This window comes from Oryzias latipes, chromosome 21, assembly GCF_053564925.1.
Source record: "Oryzias latipes strain Hd-rR chromosome 21, Olatipes_Hd-rR_3.1".
NCBI classification, from domain to species: Eukaryota; Metazoa; Chordata; class Actinopteri; order Beloniformes; family Adrianichthyidae; genus Oryzias; species Oryzias latipes.
Window position 1 is genome coordinate 23,910,376 of NC_136257.1, and position 27,056 is coordinate 23,937,431.

General features: G+C 37.4%; 1 protein-coding gene across 2 annotated transcripts in view; it reads left to right on the forward strand.

Moving 5' to 3' along the window:
* Positions 1-27,056, forward strand: part of scn1laa (sodium channel, voltage-gated, type I-like, alpha) — a 33,330-nt gene that overhangs the window by 2,670 nt on the left and 3,604 nt on the right. Inside the window, exons 3-22 of one of the 2 annotated variants that reach the window (XM_011489902.4) lie at positions 512-613; positions 728-856; positions 1,283-1,374; positions 2,013-2,231; positions 4,437-4,500; positions 4,629-4,770; positions 6,761-6,967; positions 8,391-8,642; positions 9,391-9,750; positions 11,375-11,504; positions 11,587-11,825; positions 11,901-12,062; positions 12,351-12,704; positions 12,840-13,316; positions 22,722-22,863; positions 22,957-23,111; positions 23,242-23,415; positions 25,345-25,467; positions 26,280-26,549; positions 26,732-26,785. In XM_011489902.4, the coding sequence (XP_011488204.2) occupies positions 512-613; positions 728-856; positions 1,283-1,374; positions 2,013-2,231; positions 4,437-4,500; positions 4,629-4,770; positions 6,761-6,967; positions 8,391-8,642; positions 9,391-9,750; positions 11,375-11,504; positions 11,587-11,825; positions 11,901-12,062; positions 12,351-12,704; positions 12,840-13,316; positions 22,722-22,863; positions 22,957-23,111; positions 23,242-23,415; positions 25,345-25,467; positions 26,280-26,549; positions 26,732-26,785 (3,847 nt within the window). The remainder of the gene's footprint in view (positions 1-511; positions 614-727; positions 857-1,282; positions 1,375-2,012; positions 2,232-4,436; positions 4,501-4,628; positions 4,771-6,760; positions 6,968-8,390; positions 8,643-9,390; positions 9,751-11,374; positions 11,505-11,586; positions 11,826-11,900; positions 12,063-12,350; positions 12,705-12,839; positions 13,317-22,721; positions 22,864-22,956; positions 23,112-23,241; positions 23,416-25,344; positions 25,468-26,279; positions 26,550-26,731; positions 26,786-27,056) is intronic. The other variant, XM_078939275.1, reaches the window with a different exon arrangement.

Sequence of the window (27,056 nt, forward strand, 5' to 3'; positions counted from 1 at the left end):
CCTCTTTACATTGTAGTAAAATAAACCTACAATGCCTCAATCCAAAAAGTATTTTCCAATATAGATTATAACCGATTTATTTTATTTTTAACAGATTTTATAATTGTCATTTCGATTGACAGCTTGCCTCATACAGATCGATCTGGTTGCATTGCATAAATATAAATTGATTTGTGGATTAATCCTACATGCAAAGAGCTGAGTCTAATAGTCAGGGCATTTCCAGATCAGTGGATTTGTCATGGTTCTTTGATCTTGGATCTTCAACCTTTATTTTAGTACACATTCTAAACTAGATTCTATCTTTTCTTTCAGTATTACTGAGAGAATAAGAACACTTTTCTCATTTTGTGTTATTAAACCCCCCAGCGACACTTATGAGGGAAAAAGTGATGACTTTCTGTTGCAGTCTTTGAAATGTTGATCATTTTACCTGAGGGCTGAATGTAGAACGTTTGTGGACTTTGCTTCTGCAGTGTATTTATTAACATTCCTTGACAGCACCCTGCAGATTGTTCAATGTGTTGATCATGTGCACCATCCTCACCAACTGTGCACTTATGACTAGATCTTCTAGTGCTGATAGTAATTCTACTTGGACAAAGCCTGTAGAGTGAGTGTTTTGGATTAATACCAAAAAAAATTTTTTTTACAAACATGCTCTAAATAAACCAAATATTTGCAAGTTTTTTTAACAATGCAGAGTAATTTTATTTTCCCCCTGCAGGTACACATTCACAGCCATCTATACTTTTGAATCTTTAGTAAAAATTTTAGCTCGAGGATTCTGTTTAGGGGAGTTCACATTTCTCAGAGATCCGTGGAACTGGCTGGATTTCTCTGTTATTGTTTTAGCGTAAGTAAAATATTTCTATTCTTAGGATATTTTAACTTTTTTTTTTTTTGAAAAAGTCCGAAGTTGTTTAAAAAAAACGTGAAAAACTCAACTCATCTAGAATTGTAAGTATGTTTACCCCACCTGTGTAGCTTTTACTCCCTTTAGGGTTCAGTGAAACCATAGCAATGAAAGAAAGAAGAGAAAAATATTGTGCATATTATGCATTATTTATATAGTTACATTGTAGCTATATTGTTTTAACATACACTAATGGTTTTGTTTGTGATTTAAGGAAAAAATGTGTACTTTATTATTTTAGTCAATTATGTTTTTTGTCTTGGTTGAGCACAAGTTAACTGAGAATAAGTAGTTTTATTAAACAGTCATATCACCAACTTCTTTTGCTTTTTGTAAGTATTTTCAAGCTCTTGTTTTCTCCTGCAGGTATCTAAATGAGTTTGCAGATTTTGGCAGATTATCAGCTCTTCGCACATTCAGAGTGCTAAGAGCTTTTAAAGCAATTTCAGTTATTCCAGGTAAGCAGTATAATCATGTAGATAATGATCAGTCTACCACCTCCTTCCTTTGATTCATTTAACCCTTTTCAACCTAAAACTTCCTTTTAGGTTGAAGCCCAAAGACCATTTTTAGAAAAAACAGATAATTAAGCCAAAATTTAAAACACTGTGTACTCCCTCTTCACTAATTATATAATAGTAAAAGAAAATGCTTAGCTTTGATTTTGGGTTTTATTGGTCAGCCAAAATTTGAAGGGTCTGCAGTTTGATTCCCCCTTTGCCTTGGAGAAGACACTTCACCCTCCTTGCCTCCAGTGTGGCTCCAAGAGTGTGTGAATGTGTATGAATGTCCCGGTGATGGTCAGAGGGGTCTTAGGCATGTGCTGGCTGCCACGCCTCTGTCAGTCTGCCCAAGGGCAGCTGTGGCTACATTAGTACCTTCCCATCACCAAGTAAGAATGAGGAGTGAATGAATAATGGTCACATTGTAAGAGCTTTGAGCGTCAAAAAAAGCGCAGATAAATCCAATTGATTATTATTATTATTAATTTCAATACACTATGTCTTTACAAAGTAAGTGGCCAATGCTGCTCTTCAGTAAACAAATAGATGAAGTTCCTAAGTATGAATAACACTTGGTTTGTTGTTTTTTTCAGGCTTGAAGACCATTGTTGGAGCACTCTTCCAGTCAGTGAAGAAGCTCACTGACGTAATGATCTTGACTGTTTTCTGCTTGAGTGTCTTTGCACTTGTGGGATTGCAACTGTTTATGGGTCATCTGAAAAACAAGTGTGTTCGCCAACCAGAACATGTTACTCCTGAAGAGAATTTAACCGAGTACTGGAGAATACTTATTGAAAATGCAAATAGCACGAGTAAGTAACAAACACCTACTCATCTCACTGTCCACTTTATTACAAATACCTGTCCAACTACTTGTTTATCACAAATTTCCATTCAGCCAATCAAATGGCAGCAACTGAATGTAGACATAGTCAAGCCGATCTGTTGCAGTTCAAACTGAGCATCAGAATGAGGAAGAAATGCGATTTAAGTGACTTTGAACGTGGCATGATTGTTGTTCCCAGATGGGCTGGTCTGAGGATTTCAGAAACCTCTGATCTACTGGGATTTTCATTCTCAACCATCTCTAGGGTTTACAGATAATGGTCAGAAAAATGAGAAAATATCCAGTAGGCAGCAGTTCTGTGGGTGGAAATGCCTTGTTGATGCCATAGGTCAGAAGGGAATGACCAGACTAGTTCCAGCTGATAAAAAGACAGCATTAACTCAAATAACCAGTGGTTACAACCGAGGTCTGCAGAAGAGCATCTCTGACACACAACACATTCAACCTTGAGGCAGTTAGGCTATAGCAGCTGAAGACCACACCTGGTGCCACTTCTGTCAGCTAAGAACAGGAAACCGAGGCTACCCTTCACACAGACTCACGAAAATTGGACAAAAAGACTGGAAACACATTGCCTAGTCTGATGAGTCTCTACTGGTGCTGCGACATCTGAATATAGGGTCAGAATTTGGCATCAACAACATGAAAGCATGGATCCATCCTGCCTTGTGGTGGTAATGTCATTGTTTGGGGGATATTTCTTTGGCACACTTTTGGCCCCTTACTACCAACTGAGCATTGGTTGCAACACCACAGCCTACCTGAGTAGGCTGGCCACAGAGTACCCATTATCTGATGGCTTCTTCCAGCAAGATAAAGTGCCATGTCATAAAGCTGGAATCCTCTCAGACTGGTTTTTTGAACATGACAATGAGTTCACTGTACCCCACAGTCACCAGATCTCAACCCAACCAAGCACCTTTGGGTTGTGGTGGAATGGGAGATTCGGACCATGAATGTGCACCAAACAAATCTGCAGCAACTATGTGATGCTGTCATGTTAATATGAACCAAACTCTCTCAGGAATGTTTCCAGCACCTTGTCGAATCTATGCGATGGAATATTAAGGCAGTTCTGAAGGTCTGAAGGCAAAGGGGGTCCAACTAAGTACTAGCAAGGTGTACCTAATAGTGTCCTGAAAGTTTAAATTAAATGTCAAATAAATAGTTTCCCTTTCTATATTTCTTAGATTTTTTTTAGGAAAAAATAATCAACCAAATTTGGCATTACCTTGGATCTGACGTAACCTAAAAAGAAAAAAAATGTGATCCGTTTAAAGTTAAGCAAGTCTACTCACCAAATATTAAAATAGTCAGTTGAGCTCTACTGATCCAACGTCCTACCTTTTTTGCATTGTAACTAAACATTGTGAACAAAAATCTCCACTATGTTTAAGGACTGTTTTATTCTTTGATATGTGTGCTTTTGCTTCTTGTGTGAGTGTGAGCTGTTTTTAGAGTTCCATAATGACTTTTGACAATCAAAAGTGAATTCAAAAACAGCAAGAAGGTAACGCATGAGAGCAGAAATCTTTAGAAAGTAGGAAATATTTTCTTCAGTGGCTGCTGTTGAAACAGAACAGAAGAAGCCTGCTCAGTGGCTTAGAGGTGGAGTGTCTACTCTGAGACTTCCAAATCCAAACAGCCAGGCTCTACTAAAGATGTAAAGTGAGATCCAATGCGTCCTGGTTCCATACACAGCATCAAGGGCTGGATTCTGATGTTAAATCAATAAATGGTTTCCAAACTGTGACTGCAAATTAAAGGAATGGCTGACAACTAATGGGACTGTAACTTTAACTCTAACTAAGACATCACTACCTTTATGTATCTAAAATATTCAGAATAAAGACCATATTTTGGATGTGGTATTATTCTTGATCATCTGTTTTTTTCTTCAACCATGAAGCAATACATGGCCAATGATCAGTTCCTTTACCTTATGGGCGTATTCCATAGTGTGGAACTGAATTTTCAATGCTTCTTTTGTGGAGTCTTTTTTTTTAATTTTATGCCAGAATTTATGCCACATTCTACAGAACAGAGGAAAAATCTGCATTTTGAGAACATCACTATAGAGGGAGTAATACTGTTTTAAATGTAAGGAAAATAATTTTTTTCCTGTAGAGAGGAACCAAACTTCAACATATTTCTTTTGGTGTCGTTTCAGGTAATCATTATTTTCTTTCTGGCAAAAGAGATCCATTGCTATGTGGAAATAGCACTTATGCTGGGTAAGTCCCCCCCCCCCCTTACATATTGTGCACACACAAAAAGCATCGCTTTCATTATTCAATGCTTAAATAATTTTACTGCCTACCAGTGAGCGACTTACATTTATACAACACGGTTTCCTACTCAGGAAGTGTCCAGAAGGCTACACATGTGTGTCTTTTGGAAGCACTCCAGACTTTGGCTACACAAGTTTTGACTCCTTTGGGTGGGCCTTCCTCGCCCTGTTCAGACTGATGACCCAAGATTTTTGGGAAAACCTTTACCAACAGGTATGTGCAAAGAAACGAAAAATCACAAGAAATGAATAAACTGAACTTGACCTCTGTGAAAGTTGTCCCATTAGACTTGGCAAATTTAATAAACTGACACAACTTAAAAAAAATCCAAACTATAAAACTTTAACTTGACAAAATCGAATAGGAAAACCCATGAAACACAGTAACAAAAAGGCTTCAAAACAGCAAATCTAGCAATAAATACTGGAACTTGTTCCTAAATAAACTCAAATTAACTAACCAAAAACAGAAGCAGCTGTGGTCGTTGCTACCCAAAGATTGCTGTTAACATCATAAGATTAGCATAACTCAACATTATGTAAAAATGTAAACATATGTGTATAAAAGAACTATACATGACATAAAGCACTTAAAGGAACAATACCAAAATTATAAAATTAAAAGCACTCACTGATCCTCACAACTTAAAAAAAATGGACAGAAGCCTTGTAAAAGTATTTATAGCTAAAAACAAAATACTTTAGAGTTGATGTTCAGAACACTGGTACAGATTGTACATTTCCTGCTGCATTGTCCAGTATAGGAGACTAATTATGCTCTTGTTTACTTTGAGTATATGGATGAACCAGACCAACTTTCAACAAGGTTCACTGGATAAGTCTCAGCGTCTTTTTTTGTTTTAGCAGCAAATGTCATGCATTTATTAGTCAAACTTCTGCACCATTTGTTCCTCTGTTTTGGATCTATACATGTTTAGTTTATTTTGCTTTATCTACTTTTAAACCTTTTTCTTTACACTGTCCATGCTCTCAAATTATGAGTGCTCCTCTTGAGGCACCTTTCTTTGCATAAGGAAGTGGTCTCTAGGGATTTATATGCTTTTATGACAATCCTACGGTAATTGCAGGCACATTTAATAGATTTAATAGGATATTTCAAAAAGACACAGGGCACACCCTTGCATTGTTCATCTAAAATGTGCGTGTGTTTTTTTCATTTTCAAATAGACAAAGAATAAAGCTTTAGTATGTTAGAAAGGAGACAATTAAAGGGATTCTTGCCATTACAATGAGGTCAAAGAGAAAACACAAACGATTTTGTTCATATACAGTTCAAACCACTGCAGGTGCATTTTGACAAGAAGGAAAAAGGGGTGTACTATTGTGATCAAGGTAAACAAGCTTTGAGTTGTTTGATAAAAGCTAGAAGTGGTGTCAGATATTGGTGTCAAATTCACTATCAATACCAAGGGCTTACAAATGGAAAAAACTTGAGTATAGAGTTTTTAGAAATTTTGCTTTAAAGCCAGTTCCTTCTGTTTATAATGTGGATAGAGAAATAATATATCTTAACTAATTCGACATAAATATATAATTAAAATTCAGAAAAAAGTAAGTTAATGAACAAAAATGATTTTTTTATATAAAATAAATTTGTATTACATTGCCTAAAAAACGTTCAGTTTAAAAAATGTACGTGGATATGCAAACATAAGTTGAAAAGCTGCACAATGGTTTAGTTGGTGTATAACAGTCTCTTCACAGTATGAATACCCTGTAACTGGTTCCTTTCTGTGTGGAGTTTGCATGTTCTCCCTGTGCATGTGTATATCTTTTTGGAAGTACTATACAGCTTCCAAAGACATGCTTTATGGGTTAAGTGGTAATACTAAATTGTGTAATTGTGTGGCCCTGTGACAGACTGGGAATCTGTTTGGGGTATACCTTTGCCCAACAATAGCTAGGATAGGCTCCAGAACCCGCTGAATCCCATTTGGGTTCAGTTGGTTTGAAAAATTGATGGAAATCTTTAACCTGCTCTTTGCCTGGACCCACAATTTGCAGCCTACTGTTTGGTAAATTTGCAAACCAGGCCTTGTGATGCAGAACAGTGATGTATAAAACTTGCTAATTGTCAATAGAGTTTTATTTTAGTGTGGATAGAAAAATGTTTTTAATAAAATAATCTAGAAAGTTTGCCAGTGTCTTTTAGAATAACACATTTTTGTTTGCATTTTTTCTAGACTTTGAGAGCTTCTGGGAAACCCTACATGATCTTTTTTGTCTTGGTGATTTTCCTGGGTTCCTTCTACTTGATCAACCTCATCTTGGCTGTAGTGGCTATGGCCTATGAAGAGCAGAGCCAGACCAACATCAAGGAAGCAAAAGAAAAGGAGGAAGAATTTCAGGCCATGCTCGAGGAGCTGAAACAACAGCAAGAGGAAGTTCAGGTATGTTAAACAGCAATCAGGTAGTGGTAAGCTTTCACTGTTACATCTAAAAAAAATAATTCTACCAAAAAAAAAAACGAGTATAATATGAGAAACTCCAACATTTTTTTAAGCTGAAAATCCTATTATATCGATAAACAAAAAAAAACAAAAAAAACCTAAGAGGTTAATAATAAGTAGTAGCAAGAAGTTAGACAACATCATTTGGGAAATTGTAGACTCTACCCAGACCGCCAGAATTACCTGTTATTTAACTTCTAGACTGATATTTTTTTTCAATAAGGGAAAGAACTGAGGTGTAGTTCAGGTGAAGTTTGCAAAGTTACCAGCTGTAAAATTTTGTTTGACTTGGAAGTTGAACACTTGATGCTGGTATTTTCTTAAATGTTCTTTTTAAATAAAGTTATTTTACGTATTTGTATTAAAGTCCCACTCAAATAATCTTTTGATCTATTGTAAAAACTTTCCTGCCGATCTTGTCATTATGATTATGCCGTTTTAAGCCAATATTAAAAAAAAAAAACGGTTATTTTCTAGGATATAGTTTCTGCAGATCGGCAGTAGTTCATCAGAAATTCACCTCTAAGTTGTGGGCGTGACTGTTGGCACAGAGTAAGCCTGCTTCTGCTTCCCAACATCCTTCTTTTTAAACGCTCATGCTACAGCTCCTCAAGCCCCCAATCATTACCTGTGCAACAAAATGGCGAGCAATACTGGAGCTATCCAGCCGTACAATTTTTGTGCCAGATGCAAGCCCAAACAACCAAAACAAAGACGTAAATGGATCTATTTGCCTACAAGGGGATACATCACTATGGACTGGAGCAGGGAGCTTGTGGTCACCAATTGCAGCACCTCCATCACACCTACAAGCTTTTTCCAACAGAATTCACAATGATTCAAATAAAGAAATACTCAGAAAAGCAGTTTTAAGCTTACTGTATATGTCATCCATAATTAAAAAAGGGCACAAGAACATGTTACAGACACCAAAAAACAAAGTTTTCATTGGAGTGGGTCTTTAAAGAGAAAATAAAATAACCAAATGACTTTTGTAAAACCTATTAGCCCTGTGACTTTTCCCATTCTCTAAATTCAGCTGTTGGCTTTTTGGTTGCAACATTTTCCAGATAAAAAAATCCTGTATCTAGCAGTGGATGAAGGTTTGTTATGACTGCAGTAGAATACGCAAAAACGTTTTTAATCACCTTATCCCTGTAAAATGATGTCTGTTTTTCAAAAGGGTTGCATTCAGAATTGAAGCAGCAATTTTGTCCAAATTTAGTCTCTGCTTTGTTTTTTATTAATCCCTCTTTGTGTCTGTCTTTGTCTCCAGTCATTCTAGTTACACTTGGTGATCAGAGTAAGAATCATCTATTTTTTCAAACTTTTTATTTCCATTGTGCTGTCTTTCATCATTAAGGCAATAGCAAATACAGCAGAAAGTAAAGACCCCGGTGACAAAGGTGATGGCACAGGTGGCACCTCAAATCTGACTTCTAAAAGTGCCAAGGAAAGATGTAACATGAAGAAAAAAAAGAAAGAGGAAGAGAGGAAGGAGGTTTCTGAGATTCCAAAATCAAATTCATTGAACAGCCTGAAGAAAGAGATCAGCCACTTGACAACAGATGGAAACCTGCTCAATTCTGACTTGAAATCATCAACCACACATCAGGTGCAGTACCATTTCTAAGTATACACTGTTTATAAAATCTAGTGGCTGTTTTTTTTCCAATACTTATTCGAAATCTGAAGTTTTAAAGTCTTTGCTCCATGAATCCCTTTAATTTTGTATTTTGTAGTATATTTTAGAAAATATACAATACAAATTAACAATAAACTGATATGATGACCATTGCAAATAATACAGATTTTAAAACTGTCACAAGAAAAGGAAATCAAACACATTCTTTTACAAAATTCTTAAAAAAACAGTATTAGTTCTGAAATCCAAAGCTTTTTCCTCAAGATATAAAAAATGTCATGAAAATATTATTTCATGACATTTTCCCTGTCATATATTTTCATGTACATCAATATATATATGCACATGCCATTAAAAGTAAACATTCTGTGATTTCATCTTCATCATCACTCTCTTCTTCTTCATCAGCGTATGTCTTTTCCATTCTCATTACTAATCAGGTCATGTTTCAGTGTGGCTTCTTTCAATCATCAATATGACCATTGGCCATCTTTTTTGCTTCATCATATAACAAAATTTAAGATCATCATTTTCTCACACTTTACAAATCATCATCTTTTTGTTTGCCACTTCCTTATGAAAGCAATCACTTCCATTTTGCTTCTTTATTTTAAAACACAGTCATTCTATTTTTACCGAGATCATTGACATCATCATTGTATCCTCCATGTGACCAACAAATTTCATGTTTCCATTGGAGAATATCTTTTATTCCCAGTCCTTTCTGAATTTTCGTGGAGCCCTGATCTCTTCCAGAAGATACAGCAAGACCAGTCTTTTCAGCTTCCAAAGCCAAATACAGGATCTGAGTTCAGAAAACGAGTTTGCGGATGATGAGTACAGCATTTTTGAGGAAAATCGGAGTGGGAGTGGATCCATGTCTCATCATCTTCATGATCGACACAGCAGCAGTTTGAGCGAATGCCTCTTCTTACCGCCTCTTTTACTTCAGCCCGATGGCCTCAAGCATAGCTCTATAGGCTGCAATGGGTGTATGTCTCAAAAGGATAGGAGTTCACCACCTGTGGGGTTCCTTCTGTCAAAAGTGGCACTAGATAAGACCTTCAGCCAAGAAAATGTAAGAAATGCTCTTCGATTCCCCAATTCATGTGGTCATTTTGTCATCATCATTATTCACATCACATGCAGCACATTATTACAGACTGCAAAAAATGTATGTAAGAATGTATTTTCCTTTTTTTATTGCTTAAGTAACATTCCAGGTATGACGTAATGTCTTCAGAAGTTGAAGCATTACAAATGTTCATTTTTCACTTTTGGATTTCAGTTAATTCGTTTACCCCTACTGATTCTATCAATAGCTTTTTACAAACCAGAATATAAAACTATGCAGAAATTTTAAAAAATTTAAGATATTAATATCTGTTTAAGGTGCTCAAGCTTAATTTCCTGTTAATAATCATAACTCCCCATGCCTGCGCATAATGGGGTGTATTTAACAGAAATCTGGGACAATATGGTTTTGTTGAATAAAGTAAACAGTGCATGCTCCATTGGTTGCCAATCTAATTATGCAACCGGGATCCCGGTTTATTATCAGACTTTAAACGTTTTTATTTAATTCTTTGTCAATTCTAAACCTTCTTGCTGATCTTAGATATTCTTGATATGGTCAATTTAGAAATTGCATTCACCAAGTTAAAATGTTTATGTATTTTTTATTTTTTTTGCTTTGTATTTTATATTAAATTCCAATTAGGAATTTAAACAACTGTGGTAGAACACTGCACTTGTTGTCTTTTAAGTGAAATTGTAGTGTCAACTGTTATTTTGTTATGATTGTTAAGCAAGACCAAAATACTTTCTTTAGATGTAGAAAAAAATGTTTGTTACTGCTCAGTGGATTAAAGAAAAACCTACTGTGGTTGTAATAATTCAATCTGTATCACTGTGCTCGTTGGTTGTACCGCACTGATAGTTACGAAAAGAATTCTCCCAGCCAGGACCAGAAAGAAATTGATGCTAATAGTAAAGTCTACAGAACTAAGGGTCTTTTAAGACTGTCATTGTTTGAATTTGACTACATTTTAATGCATTGTTTTCTTTATATCAGATTTAAGTTATTTAAATGAACACTAATGTATTTTCTTTAAATAGCAATGGAGTACTGACAGTTTTGTCCACATCTGTGCATGTCCATTATTATTATAATAAAAAAGACAACAAACTTGCTTCCAGGATAATAGTGTTTCCAGGATAGTCTTGCTTCTAGGATAGTCATTACTAGGGTTGAAGTAAAATTTGAAACAATTACCCTTTTGATTATAACCAAAGGAATATGACTGCTGTGCAACTTGGCTACTAAGAAAATTAGGTTTGTTATATTTAAATGTTTAACCTTTTTTTAATGTTACTTAAAAAAAACTATTCATAAAAGCGCTAAAACTATCCCATATTATTCTGCAGTATTTAGTTTTAAAACCCTCGAAAGACATTTATTAATTTTACACTGTCACATAAAGGATGAAGCAATGTCTTTGACACCACAAGATTTTCCTAGTTACTGACCATCACTCTTAAGTGTTACCTTTGGCCACACTAATTTATTCTGGCAATATTAAAACCAGACATATACTTTAATGAGATCTAATATTACCTTGGTGACATATTTTTGTGGATGTGTATATTAAGGGTTTTTTCCAGAGAAATTCTTTTATCTAAAAAATCCTCTATGTGTCTAGGCGAACAGTACAGAATTACAATACAGGCGACCGAGTGCAGCTTACAGTGATTTAATGGATTACCTGGAAGGTCCAGAGGCAAGACAAAGAGCACAAAGCCTAGTTAGTGTTATAACCAGCACTGTGGAAGGTATGTGTTCCACAGAACATTTGTGTAGAATAGTCTATTCCTTTAGGATGTTGCTTTAACATATATTGTGTTTTTCCTTAAGAACTTGAAGAGTCGAGAAAGAAGTGCCCACCTTGTTGGTACAAGTTTGCCGAAAACTTCCTAATCTGGGATTGCTGTCCAGCTTGGCAGAAAATCAAGAAGTTTGTCAAGCTGATAGTGATGGACCCATTTGCTGACCTAACTATAACTATCTGCATTGTTCTCAATACTTTGTTTATGGCTATGGAGCACCATCCAATGCAGGACGAGTTTACGAAAATGCTATCTATTGGAAATAAAGTAAGTAATTCAAAAACAGTTAAGTATTAAAAGCATGTCCAGTTGTTAAGGCTTTTTCTTATTGTTTTTGTATAGGTTTTCACTGGCATCTTCACAGCTGAAATGGTGCTTAAGATCATTGCACTGGACCCATACTACTACTTTCAAGAGCGTTGGAATATTTTTGATGGAATCATTGTCACTATAAGTTTGGTGGAGCTTTGTTTTTCGATCAATCTTTTGAGATCCTTAAGGCTGGTGAGTTTATTTCTCAAAAGAAAGCATGATTTATTAATATTTTCCCGACAGAAATACCCATAATCACAAAACCATTTATTTTACAAAGGACATTTGAGAACAGTATAAATGTAATATAGACTAACTCCAATATCTTTATGAACAAAAAGAAGCAAGTTTACAAAGCTTTAAAATGAAGTACAGTATAAAAAACACAACTCTTTTACTTCATGTAATTACTGGTTTGTTGTTTAATTTTTTCCGGTACAAAGAATTTTAATTGATTTTTTTTTTGCCTTCTTTTCACAGCTGAGAGTGTTCAAGTTGGCTAAATCTTGGCCCACTCTCAATTCACTTCTTAAAATAATTGGTAATTCAGTTGGAGCCATGGGCAACCTGACTCTGGTGCTGGCCATTATTGTCTTTATTTTTGCTGTTGTGGGCATGCAGCTGTTTGAAAGAGAATATAGGTATAATGTCAGTAAAATTTCAGCGGACAGAAAACCTCGCTGGCACATGATGGACTTTTTTCATTCATTCCTCATTGTCTTCCGAGTGCTTTGTGGAGAATGGATAGAGACCATGTGGGACTGCATGGAAGTGGCTGGAGTAACTAAGTGCCTCATTGTCTACATGATGGTCATGGTTGTTGGAAATCTTGTGGTACATTTCATCTTTTACTAACAATTCAAGTTTACAAGTTGCTTTCAGTCTAGCTTTTGTTGATCATTTGTATGCAACATTCTAATTTCTAATAGCAATAGACTGAATGTTAATTGTACTTTCAATATTTTACAGATGCTGAACCTGTTCCTGGCTCTTCTGTTAAGTTCTTTCAGTGCAGACAATTTGGCAGCAATTGAAGAGGACAGTGACTTGAACAACTTGCAGATTGCAATAAAACGGATTTGTAGGGGCTTTGACTTCATCAAGTCATTCCTTAAAAATATCTGTAACAGTAATTGTCACAAAGAAAAAAAGGAAAAAACTAAAGACAAGTCTTTGGGTGAATTTAAAAAACCTTTTGGAACAAATGATCTTCACAACCATACCCTCAAAAACTTTCATACAAACAGCAATGTTAATTTGACTGGAGTGGACAAAAGTGGAGACAAGTACATAGTCAACAGCAAAAGCAACGATTCCATTATGTCTTTCATCAACAACCCAAGCCTGACTGTTACTGTTCCCATTGCTGCTGTGGAGTCTGACTTTGAAGTACTTAATACTGAGGACTTCAGCAGTGCCTCATCTGATGTTCAACCATGCCGTGTGGTAAGAATGCAGTTATGAATGGTCAAAAGTCTGTAAATGTTCTTGTGCCATGTCAAAAAAGCTATAAAAAGTATTTTGATCTGTTTACAGTACATTGTAGTAACTATAGCTATATAAGTATACGCCATTTACCATTTTACCATTTATCTACAGTATAGCATGGAATTCGTACAAATGATAGGCTTTCAAGGAAAATTCAAGTGTTAAGATACTGATGCATTAGGTTGATGACTCATGGTTACTGTTTAGCTGCTGAATGCACTGCATTTGCTGCCATTTGGTACAGAGTACAAAAACTATTGGCTAGGGCTTGCTATTGCTTTATTTTAATTTAATGACATGTAGGGTATTCAACAGTGAGTGAGTAGAATGACTAAAGTTTAAATTTTCTATCAAAGAGTCAGTTCAGCATTCAAGAGCCCAGTAGACCCTCCTATGTTCATCCACCCATCTTTGTATTGGTAAATAATTATTAAGATATCAATTTATTTTATTGAGGTAAGAAGCTGACTTTATCGGAAATCCCAACTCCAACCTCCACATGGAGGGGATATTAGCTGTAAATACTTTTAGTCTCAAATGTTATTCTTGTTTTTTATCTTTTGGCTGCTTCCTTTAGAGGTTGTCATCTGCCTCTGTTTAACCTTATCTTCTGCATTCTCTTTGTTTGCAAAAACCACTCTCAAGTCTTCCTTGACAACTGTAGATCCATGAACATACTCTTTAGTCTTCCTTATGGCCTCTTCCCTGGTAGCTCCTACCCAAGCATCCTTTTACCAACAAATTCAGTGTTCCTCATTTGAATGTATCCAAACCATCTCAAGTTCTCAATGGGGATTAAGATTTGGGGAGATGGATGGCCATGAACCCAAACCTTGTATATTTTGTTACCTGAAAATGGACTAAAGGACATATGGTGTAAGATGTTTGTCAAAAATGTATCCATAAAGATACAATTGTGCACATATTAATATTTTGGGCACATCTTTGCAAAAAATATGAATACAACATTTGGTTTTATGTTTGACATAACTGTTTTGAATATGACTTTTCTTTCTTTTTAAATACACCCTTTTTTTTAGCAAGTTTATCCTGTCAGATTACTGTCAAATATGTCATGGGTTCACAGGCATTTATGCAGAGTAGCAAAACATCAATTAAACAAAGTGCGCGTAATGTCAGGAGAAGGGGGGGGATGCCTCATCAGGCACTGAAGAACAGTATACATGCTTTGTTTTTTTTTAGTAGTACTTTAATAATGATACGTAAATGTAGATCATAAACATAATACTGCCACCAACCGCCACCAACCTTCATATCGCAGTAGTGACATCATAAGTAAGAGACTGTAATTTATAAGTTACAATACAGTAGAATAAAACAAATACACCACATTTAGGGGTGTTTGGATAAAGTTAAAACACGCGCCCACCCCGGGAAATCACTCCCAGCCCCAAATGAGCAGCCCACCACCATTCACTAGTTCTGAGCATCCCTGCACCCCAACCCTGGGCACAAGCCAGGGAGACCCGCCCCATGCTACAGGCAGCCATCCACCCACCCCACGGGAGGTCCAGGAGAGAGCTAGGCAGGGACCGCCTCCCCCGCCTAGCAGGATGACCCAATGAAAGTGGGGGTCCCTGACGAGAGTTGTAAACATGGCCCAACCAGGCTCAGCCACTGTTGGAATTTTGGAAAAGACCAGCACTGGAGGGCAAGGACCAGAACCCACACCGCAGTGACATGGACACCCCCAGCTTAAGATGTGATGTGATCCCTGGCTTATGGCCTTGCTAAGGGATCCTTCTCCCAGTATGGAGAGAGAAAACCAGCCCCTAAGGGGCACAGCTGCTGTTGCCAAGGGCCTGGTTCCCCCCACCAGATAGGGGGTAGGGGACAGAAGATCATTAACCCACCTTCCTTGTGTGGTGTGTGCGTGTTGGTTTGGTGTGTGGGTGTGTTGGAGTGTATATTGCTGTTGGGTAAAGCGTGTGTGTTATAAAAGGTCCAGTTAAATTTGGCGGTTAGGGCACTGAGAGGACATCTCCTGCTTGCTGGCAGTGATGTCCAAGCCCCCCCCCCCACATTCTTTTTTTTTTTTTTTTTTTTTATTTGGGTAGTGAAATAGGTCAAACATGAAAAATAGAACATCAAGATGTTTACAAACCCATATTTTCTTTTTAACATCACAACCTAACATAAACAGGCAGCAGTTTAAAAACTAAAATAATAATAAAATAAATAAATAAACACAAAGAACAAATCACCAATCAACCTTCATCACCAGCGGCAAATGGCTATTACAGGTTTTTTTTTTTTTTTTTTTTTTCACATTTCACCAGAACAGAGTTCAATCCAAAGAAAGATTAGTCTTATCCAGAACTGGTTGCCAGACTTTTTTGAACTCCTCAATGTTGTCATGAAGGGTATGCGTTAATCTTTCCAAAGGAAGAATCTTCAAAATCTCTGTGTACCTGTCCTCCATAATCGGAATGTCCTTGGAAATCCAGAATTTCAGAATGGTTTTTCTTGCTACAAACAGAAGAATTTCAACCAGCTTGGCGTTGTGTTTGTGCCTAGTGCCATTCACTTTAGTGCCAAGAACACACTGAAAGGTTGAGAGTTCCACACCATATCCCAACAGTATTTTCACTTCCTTTTTAATTTCAATCCAGTATTTTTGTATCCCACTACATTTCCACAGCATGTGTGCATATGTACCTATTTCACTGTTACACTTGCAGCAGTAGGGAGAGTCTAAGCCCAGCTTGCTCCTCAACAATGGTGTAAAATGGAGTCTGTGTAATATTTTAAATTGTGTTTCTCTATGTGAGTTTGAAGTTAGGAGTCTTAGCGTGTTCTCTATCAGATGGGTCCACTCATTGTCACTTATTTCTTCTCCTAAGTCAGTCTGCCACTGTCTTTTGAGGTAATCTGTAGAATGTGTAGTGTTTGAAGAAAGGTTTCTGTAAATGTGGGAGATAAATCTTGTAGGTTGGGGTTGTGTAAGAATGCGTTCTAAAAATGTTAGTTTGGGAGGATGTTTTGGTTTGGGTATGTAATGTCTGATCTGCAAGTACCGAAAGAAGTGGGACTGGGGCAGAGAATTTATTCTTTAAGGCTTCGAAGGATTCCAATGCATTCCCACCATAGAGTTTTGCTAGTTGTTCCAAACCCTTTTCATGCCAGAGTTTGAAGCCAATGTCTTGACATGATGGGATGAAATCTGGGTTCCTAAATGTGGGGGCTAATACAGAAAAGTGTTTTTTTAGTTTAAAGAAAAGTAACATTTTGTTCCATGTATTCAAAGTGTTGGAGACAATAAAGTTGTTTTGTACTTCTAATTTAACCTTATTGTAACATATAAAGGGACAATACTTTAATGTTACAATTCCACAATTGCCAGATTCCATATCAATCCATGTATTTGAGACAGTTGGATTCACCCATTCATGTATATATCGCATTTGTGCAGCCCAGTAGTAGAAACGGATATTTGGGACAGCTAGACCCGCTTGATCTTTACTTCTCTGTAATTTGCTTAGTTTCATTCTTACTTTCTTCCCCTGCCAAAGATAATGTGTAAATATTTTATCCAAATCTGAGAACCAGCTATTTGGAATTGAGTTTGGCAGCATCTGTAATGGATACATGAGTCTAGGGAGTATATTCATTTTCAGCACACTTATTCTTCCAAGCCAGGAAACGGGTAGGCTTTTCCACCGTTCTAAGTCCTCCCTAATACGTTTAATTGTTGGTTTTAGATTTAATTTGAGCAATTTATTAAGAGAGGGGCTCACTTGTATTCCGAGATATGTTATTATTTTCGGGGACCATTAGAAGGGAAACCCCGTTGGGGGAGCAGATCCAGTCATGGTGCCAATAGGCATAGCTTCTGACTTCGATAAGTTTACTTTAAAACCTGAGATATGGCCAAATTGTTTCAAGAGGTTGAGTAAGTGTGGGATGGTGCTGTCTGTTTCGACCAGATACAGTAAGACATCATCTGCATATAATGAAATTTTATGTTCTGTACCATCGATGAGGAATCCCTTTATACTCAAAGAAGTTCTGATGAGCTCTGCAAAGAGTTCGATAGCCAGCGCAAACAAGAGGGGGCTCAGGGGACATCCCTGCCGTGTTCCACGTTCTAAGGAGAAGTAGTTAGAACAGTGAGAATTGGTAATAACAGCAGCTTTAGGTGAAGAATACAACAGCTTCACCCAATCGACAAAGTTGGCGCCCAATTTAAACATATCCATGGTCTGAAAAAGATATGACCATTCAACTCTGTCGAATGCTTTCAGAGAGTCCAAAGACACAAGTAAGCCCTTCACTTTTTTATCTTGAGCTTGCTGTATAATGTTCAGGAGTCTGCGGATATTATGAAATGAGTTTCTTCCTTTTATAAACCCTGTTTGATCAGGTTTGATTAAAAGAGTTATGACGGATTCAAGTCTTAGGCTTAATATTTTTGCTAAAATTTTGACATCTACATTGATAAGGGAGATTGGTCTATAAGAGGCTGGATCTTCAGAATCTTTTCCCTTCTTTAAGATCAGACAGATATTTGCCTGTGTCATTGTTTCTGGCAAGCGATGGGCTGTGTTGAAACTGTAATTATATGTTCTGAGCAGATAGGGAACGATCCTGTCCTTAAAAGCTTTGAACCATTCCACAGGGAATCCATCTGGACCAGGAGATTTGCCACTGTGCATCAGTGAGATGGCCTTAAGAATTTCTTTTTCTTCAATAGGTCTTCCTAGGATCTCCTGTTGCTCTTCTGATAATGTTGGCAGTTTAATTTGTGAAAAGTATCTATCCATGTCTTCCTTAGTGCTTACATTCTCTGATTTGTACAGGGACTTGTAAAAGGAGACAAAAACGGAGCTAATACTGTGTCTGTCATAGTGTTTTGTTCCTTTAGAGTCTCTAATGGCCCCTATGGTGTTTTGAGTGTCTTTCTGATTAAGTATACGTGCTAAATATTTACTAGGTTTGTTGCCGTATTCATATAAACGCTGTTTTTGAGAAAACAATGATCTAGAGGCTTTCTCGTTGAGGACAGAGTTCAGAGCTGCTCTAACTGCTTGTGCTTTAATCAAATTATTTTTTGTAGGGTTAGATTTGTGTGCCATCTCTACTGCCTTTAAGTCTTTTTCCAGCTGATTTTGTTCCAGCAACAATTTTTTCTTTTTATTTGCTATATATGAAATGGTGGATCCACGGATATAAGCCTTTGCTGCCTCCCATAAAAATTCAGGATTTTTTTCACTATTATCGTTTTCATCAAAATATAATTTTAACTCTTCTTCCATCCTTTTCTTGTAATGTTTGTCAATAATAATATATGATGGAAAACGCCACCTCGTTGTTGTGGGGGTGGTTTCTTTTATGTTCAAGTCTAAATAGACTGGGGCGTGGTCGCTTAAGTAAATAGAACCTATTTCACATGTATTTACTTGTCCCAAAGACTCAGGTGGTAAGAAGAAAAGATCAATCCGAGAATATGAATTGTGTGGATTGGAATAGAATGTGAAATCTTTGGAAGACGGATTAATGGACATCCTGGCATCCACTAGATTAAACTCTTCCAACATTTTGGCCAGTGTGGCCCCCAAGTTGCATCGCCCGTCAGTGGGTATTGGTGATCTGTCCAGATTATTGTCTAAAACGCAGTTAAAATCTCCCCCCAACAGTGTCAGACCACATTTATATTCTGCAAGTTCTGATGCAATTTTTGTCCAAAAAGAAGACAGTGGTGGACTTGGTGCATATATGTTCATCATCGTTAAATGTACATCCTGAATGGTGCCATGTAGCAATATATATCTGCCCTCTGGATCTTTCTTACAGGTCTCCAGTACAAAGGGAACAGATTTATGTATCAGAACAGCGACTCCCCTGCTGTTGGAGGAGAAGGAGGCGTAATGTGCTTGGCCTACCCAATCCCTCTTCAGCTTCATATGTTCCTTGTCCACTAGATGTGTTTCCTGCAGGAAAGCTACCTGAACTTTTTCTTTTTTTAGGGAGCTCAAGATCTTCTTGCGCTTAATAGGATGATGAATGCCTTTTACATTGAACGAGCAGAATTTAATGGAATTTACTCCTGACATTTTTTCTTTTTTTGTGTGTTCATCTTAGGTATGACCCTGTTCATTCAAGTTATAAAACCAAATATACACGTTAGGTTTGCTGGTGATGAGGTGAAAAGAAAAAGAAAAGAAAACAAATCTCAAAACGTGAAAGAGAAACAAAAATCTTACAACTGCTGCAACTCCAGCTCCTTTGTAGGGCTCATGTGATACATGACTCTCTGCCACTTTCTCATTAACACCCACATTAACATTAGTAGGAAGAAGCGGAGCTCCCCAAACCTTACTCCTGTGACTTGTGTCCAACAGAAATACCGTACTCTGGCTGCACTTCCAGATATAAAAACAAAATCAATATGGATCAGCTTGCCTGATCATAAAATGAACTTTAATATGGTCTATGAAAAGAAAAGAAAATGTGTATACATATAAGGGGGCCGTGTCCATTAACTTAAAATACTATAATAACATAAGTATTTGCCCCATTTATGAAAAAAAAAAGAATTAAGAAGAAAGAAAAGAACAGTCAGGTGTAAAATACCGTGGCTGTTTAGGCTGCGGTCCACTATGTGCTGTCTTTCTGCACTGCCATGGTGAACTGCTGTGCCTCTGCTGGGGACTTTAAGACATGGACCTTCTCCTTATGATTAACCCGCAGCACTGCTGGGAAAGGCACCCTGTAGGGCAGGGGTGGGCAATTCCAGGCCTCGAGGGCCGGTGTGTCTGCATGATTTCCAGATAGTCTTGCCCTACTCATGGCTGATTACCTGGTTCAGGTGTGTCCAGCCAATAATCTTGCCCTACTCATGGCTGATTACCTGCTTCAGGTGTGTCCAGCCAATTAGAACATGCCAGAGCAGGGTATGCTGGAAAACATGCAGGAATGCGGCCCTCAGTGCCCACCTCTGCTGTAGGGAATTCCCAGTGAACGCAGGGTTTTCTTCACCTCCGTGAAATCACGCCTTTTCTTCTCCAGCGCCGGTGAAAAATCCTCAAAGAAGTGGATTCGGCTCCCACCGAGCGAGATCTCCCCCCGATTCCGGGCGCTCTGCATGATGAGCTGTTTATCCTCATAGTGATGGGGGCGGACGTAAACCGCTCTCGGTCTGGTCGCGTCGGGTCGGAGTTGGCCCGGGCTTCGGTGACATCTGTCCACTTTATTCCGGTCTTTTTTCACCTTCATATTCAAAACTTTGGGTATCCATGTTTCGAAAAACTCTTTAGGATTATCCCCCTCGGTGCGCTCAGGCAGATTCATGATATTTATGTTGTTGCGCCGGGACCTGTTTTCCTGATCCTCAAGCCGGGCGAGGGCTTCGTTCAGGCGGGTTTCGGCGCCCTCGAGTCTCGCCAACAGCTGAGTGGCAGAGTCCTCTGTGTCGGAGATTCTTTGCTCCACATTTTCCATTCTTCTTTCCAAGACTTTCACGTTCTCACACACAGCACTGACCGATTTAACAATCTGGTCTAGCTTAGTATCCATGCTTGCGCTGAGTTTAGCATACAGCCCGTCACTTATCTTCATCACAAGGCTTTCAATGTCGCTCTCCGCCATGTTGTTCAGGCCCTGTTCCTCTGCCTCCGTCTGCGTTTTTCGAGGTTTCTGGCGTAAGACTCTTTTATTTTCTGGCATCTTGGCCCAAATTTCCCGAAGAGACATCACACTCCTGTAAAGACCTTTTCTGCCACAATTCGTTATCTTTAAGTCCAAAAAATGTTCTTTAATTCAGGGAGCTCCGTTCACGCACTCCTACTTACTTCGCATCACGTGACCCTCCCCAAAGAATGTAGCAAAAGTCGAAAGCCAGTCTCGAACTCAGAACCTCAGTTTTATAAACCCACTCACTAGCCCAGTGAGCTAACACTTCTGTACATTCTTTTTAAAATTAAGTTAACTGGGGAAATTTTGTATTCAAGACAAGGGAGGGTCTTATTCAAAACAAAGACAAACCGTATTCAAAACAGGCATGTTAAACACAAAACTACATGCTCTATTCATATTTTTTGCAAATTATTAATTTGTGCACAATTTTGTCTTTATGCATCCATTTCCTTTTGACAGTTATCTCACCCCGTACACACACTAGTGAGCAGATTACATTGTGGACCATGAAGGTCTAAGTGATGGAGAGAATAATCTTTATTTGAAGGAGTTTGATACCACGGCGTTAACATGTTAAGTTTTAGGTTATGACTATTCAGAAATGTTCTTACTAGATTTCTTTAATGTAAGTAATTTATCTTGATTTTAATTTCTATTAATAAAACTCAGCAATATATTGTGACATTTATCGTTTTTATTCTTTGCCAACGGCCAATTAAGAGCAATTTTAGGGGGGTTTAGTAACTGATTATATTTCCCTTTTATACATTCTCTTTTTAGGGTTCTTCTAAACATTCATCTTTTTTTTCCTTTATTATACAGTCTCGTGTATTAAAGGTTTAGGACCATAATAATCTTCTTTAATGTGCCAAATCAATTTTTTTGAGAATAATTTTTAGATATGATTCAATTGCTTTACACACACAAAATATTTCTGCAAACATGTCTAACCCATGTTTTTTTTCATTATTTACTGGATAATTTCTCTTACAAACGTAGAATATCAAGATTAAAACACAGAAAAAACAAATCAATAATGTAAAATAGCATATTCCTAATATCACTGTGCTGTGCTCATCATCACTGTCTTTGTGGTCAATTTCATAAAATTAGAGTGAAGCAAAAATGTAGTCAGCCACCAATTGTGCAAGTTCTCCCACTTAAAAAGATGAGAGAGGCCTTTAATTTTCATTATAGGTAAACCTCAACAATGAGAGACAAAAAGGGAAAAAATATCCAGAAAATCACAATATATGATTTTTAAAGATTTTATTTCTCAAAGACACAGTTACAGAGTGACAGTTTTAATTTGTGTTACAAAGTACACTATGGTACCGTCTTTTGTTCTGAATAAAGAAAAAACTCTTCATTTTGAACAATATTCCAATATTCTTTAATAAATGTTTTTTAAAGCATCAGAAATGTGTCAAAGGTGTTTTTGATGAGTACGGATCGGTGACAGACATTCTTCGGCCACAGGGGTGTGGGGTGGTTCTCTGTATTTGCGGATTCGCGGATGTCTCTGGTCCCTAACCTCTGTGAATAAGGGGAGAATGCTGTACTTTGTGTTTTATGTTGAGAAACATTGCTATGATTAGTTTGCCAGTGTCTTATAAAAAAGCACAAACAAATCATAATTGAATTCTACATTTGCTTTTTTTGATTAATGCATATCAGTTTTTATATTAAATGTGTTGGTTTTGTCAGGAGATTTTCGATGAGGATGAAGATGAGGAACTTAGCTCTTCTGAGGGAAGCACAATCAATGATTATGAAGCTGGAGAGATAGCTGACTCTGTTGGTGGTGAATTAGAAGAGTCCAATGATCCTAGTCCGTGCTTTCCTGCAGGTGAAAATTGGTTCTGTTGTTTTTATAAGAACAAAGTTTAATAAGCGTTTGTGTGATACATATCCAACACATCATATGAATTATCTTTTTTAGTTTGCCTGCAGAACATTAAGTGTTGCCAAGTAAATGTGGATGTGGGCTTCTGGAAAGCATGGTGGAAACTAAGGCAAACCTGTTTTAGGATTGTAGAGCACAGTTGGTTTGAAAGCTTCATCATCTTCATGATCCTTCTCAGCAGTGGAGCACTTGTAAGTATAGTTTGTATTCTTGGCAAAGAATTCCATAAGGACTTTTGAATAACCACTTCTATCAATATAAGTGCATCAAAACTGTTTTTTCAAGTTGTATTTAAACACAGCTGTTTTCAATTTCTTTCAGGCTTTTGAAGATGTCTACAGTGAGCAGAGGAAGACAATTAAAATTATTCTGGAGTTTGCAGACAAAATGTTCACTTACATTTTCATTTTGGAAATGCTTTTGAAATGGCTGGCATATGGATTTGCCAAGTATTTCACAAATGCTTGGTGTTGGTTGGATTTCCTCATTGTGGATGTAGGTTGGAGTACTGGATATTAAACTGAAACACACTTGCACTTAGAATTTTAAGCGTTGACCGTATGAGAGAACTGGACATAGTGACCTCTTCCCTCTCTCTTTCCAAATGGAAAAAACTGGCTGGCTCAGAGAAGTCAAAATCTCAAAGACTCCAATTGAGAAACAAACAGTTATAATTCAGTTATTGTAATTGTCAGAAAAACTATGTTCTCACTAATCCTTTTTTTCTCTTATTACCGGTATATTTTTTCTTTATTACAACTTATTCAAGTTATAAACTGACCATGCCTCAATAAAAATAGGTGGTCTCAGAAATTTTGCAAAGGGGTGTGGACATCCAACAAGCTCACTCCTGATTGGTGAGGGTGGTTCCATTAAAACATGCTTACTGAGGTAATCCGGCTCCAACATGATGACATCTATGTCGCAAAAAATGGCGACTAAATTGACTTCATTTTGTTGGAGCTTGAAGTGAGGCATTTTTTATGGTTGACGTAACATTCACATGTTCCAGCTTTCTTATACAGTCAATAATTTTAAGCCATCATATTCGCAGTTGGAAAATATTAGCATATTTACTATTGTATTTTTCTGCACCATAAGGCCCACCGGATTAGGAGGGAATAGTTTCAATTATGGGGTTTATTTCTGTACCTAACCCATACATAAGGCATACTGTATTATAACGCACTTGATAAAACATACATAACATACATAAAAAAAGGTTATGTTACCAAAACAGTGAGTCAAGTGGAACTTTATTCTACAATATATAAAAAACACTCACATTACATTTTGATTAATCTTTGCCCACAAATCTATCAAAGTCCTCATCATCTGTGTCTGAATTGAGCAGCTGGGCAATATCGCCATCAAACGTACCGGATTCCCTCCCATCTTTGTCAGAGTCACTCTTGCAGGTGATAAGTTAAAGATGTCAGCTTTCGCAAAACATCAGACAGCAGTCCAAGTACATACCTTAGCCCAAGCATCTACAATCCATTTACAATTGGTGGTGTAACTTGCCTTCTAGTCTTAGGTGTTCACCGCCTGTCCCATGCAACACGCAACTTCACTTTCAATGCCTTGTTTAAACCAGAATCCAGTGGTTGGAATTTTTGTGTTATTCCTCCCTGAAAAATGGAAATCACCTAATTAATTTTCTTTACTTGGTTTTTCATAGTTATAGCGGTGAGATGGGCATGCATGGAGTCAAAGATCAACAGAGACAGTAATGCATGGAAAAAAAATCTCCAGTCTCTTTATATACACGTCTCTCAGCCACTCCCTCATTTCGTTTTCATCCCCAATCAAAAGGGACAAACCTTTTGATTAACCTTAAAAAAAACTACGTATTCTTTAGGCAGAACTTTCCTCTTAAAAATGACCGCAAGTTGTAGCTTCTGTCCAGAAAAAGCAGATTGCTCCTGTCCCGTGGTGCTTTTTTCCACAGTATGGTTAATGGGAATGTCAAAAGTGAGTGGGACCTCTTCCATGTTGGTGTTGTGGTTGGGCTGAATCTTTTTGCCAGCATTTCTTTGCAATTCACGGAAGCACCCATCCTCTGCATTGGGTCGGATGGTTCGGGCTTCCGCGGCGCGCGTTCATTTCTGATAATAGACACTTAGATGGACATTAACCCTTACATGAAATGTGACACAATGTGACCTTATCTAAATGTAAAATGATCTGTATATATTTACAAATTAAGGTAACTTAAAAGTTATTTAAAAGATATGTAATGTATTACTTTTCTGAGGCAGTACTATTTAATAACAGTAACAAGTAATCTGCAGTTTTTACAGGAAGTAGCTTAAACAACATTGATTAACAATCGACTGTATTGACTTGTGAATGTTAAGTCTTGCGGCTAATTGATAGCTTTGTTGTTGTTGTTTTTTTTGTTTGTTTGTTTTATTAATACAGGTCTCATTAGTCAGTCTGGTGGCCAATGCACTAGAACTTACCGATCTTGGTGCAATCAAGTCTCTGAGAACTCTTCGAGCGCTAAGGCCCCTGAGAGCACTGTCACGATTTGAAGGCATGAGGGTAAGATCAACTGAATGGGTCACCTTCTGAGTAAAAATAATTGTTGTAAGCAAATTTAAGAAAATTTAACATTTAGGCAGAATCCACATTCATTCTTTACCCCTATGGCTGGAGGTCCTTCTTGAGATCTTCCCTTGCCCTGTTATAGGCCAGCATGACCCGCGGGCAGAATGTAGTTTAGAAAGATCCTGGTGTGCATAACAGGAAAGAATAGCAGAACTGCACATAGTTCAACACAGCTGATCTTAAAAGTTCTTCTTATCAATCCCCCACGCACCCCCAAGTCAGTGTAACAGCCATGTAATGCAGATATGGTATGGCATTCCCTGTTGGAGATCTGCTGTTGTTTACTGTATGTTGCCAGTCGCACTCGTGTCTGCCTACTAATCCTGCAGAATACATATTCTTCATCCACTGCTAATTTAATGTTAGCCCACACTGCCATGTTAACTACACAATGTAAACAACAGCATCATATTTGATACATTTTAATGATCCTGGTCTGTCTTATTTTGAAAATAAATAGATAATAACTCGTTTAAAGATGCAGGCTCAGGGTGGGTAGTGTTTGGTGGGCCAGAGCCACTTCTAGAGCCTTGGTATGTGGAGAATGTAAAATAAATCAAGTCTTAGTAATAACAATTTAATAAATTCTCTCCTCATTCTCTCTACAGTTTTTTCAGTCACTGCTTTATGTAACTCTTTTAAATGTATAATATTAGAAATTGTTCACATGTGTGATTGTTTTTTTTCCTTTACATGGGTATATTATCATTAGCACACCTATGTTCTCTTGCTGCTTTCGTGTACAGGTGGTTGTCAATGCCCTGCTAGGAGCAATTCCTTCCATCTTCAATGTGCTTCTTGTATGCCTCATCTTCTGGCTGATTTTCAGCATCATGGGAGTCAACCTATTTGCAGGAAAGTTTTACAAGTGCATCAACAAGACTGATGGTGTAGAGTGTGATCCAGAGAACATTCCAAATAAAACATTTTGCACAAATGAGACAGATCTAATTTGGAAAAACCTTAAAATAAACTATGACAATGTTGGCATGGGATACCTTGCACTTCTGCAAGTGGTAAGTTACTGGATATTTTTTATCTTCAAGATAATTACACAATGTCAGCAATAACATATAGATGTGTGTGTGTGTGTGTGTGTGTGTGTGTGTGTGTGTGTGTGTGTGTGTGTGTGTGTGTGTGTGTGTGTGTGTGTGTGTGTGTGTGTGTGTGTGTGTGTTCAATATGGCTACATTCACAGGCTACATTCAAAGGCTGGATGGACATTATGTATGCTGCTGTGGACTCAGGAGAGGTAAAGAACTGTTTTATGTTTATTCAAACACTACCTTGTCTACCTTGTGTGTTGTTTTGTCATATATTCATAGATATTTGATCATTGCATTATTATTGCTGGGAGTAAATAGGATCCAGGTAACTAACTGGAAGCCATCTGACTGTGAGCATATGATAGGATCATAAATCTTATCTTTACTTTTGGATCTAAAAGAGTTTATTAAGCTTTTTTTGGACAAAAAAACAGCAAATGGGCTCTGTTACAAATCTTAAGAATTTCTGTGTTGGTG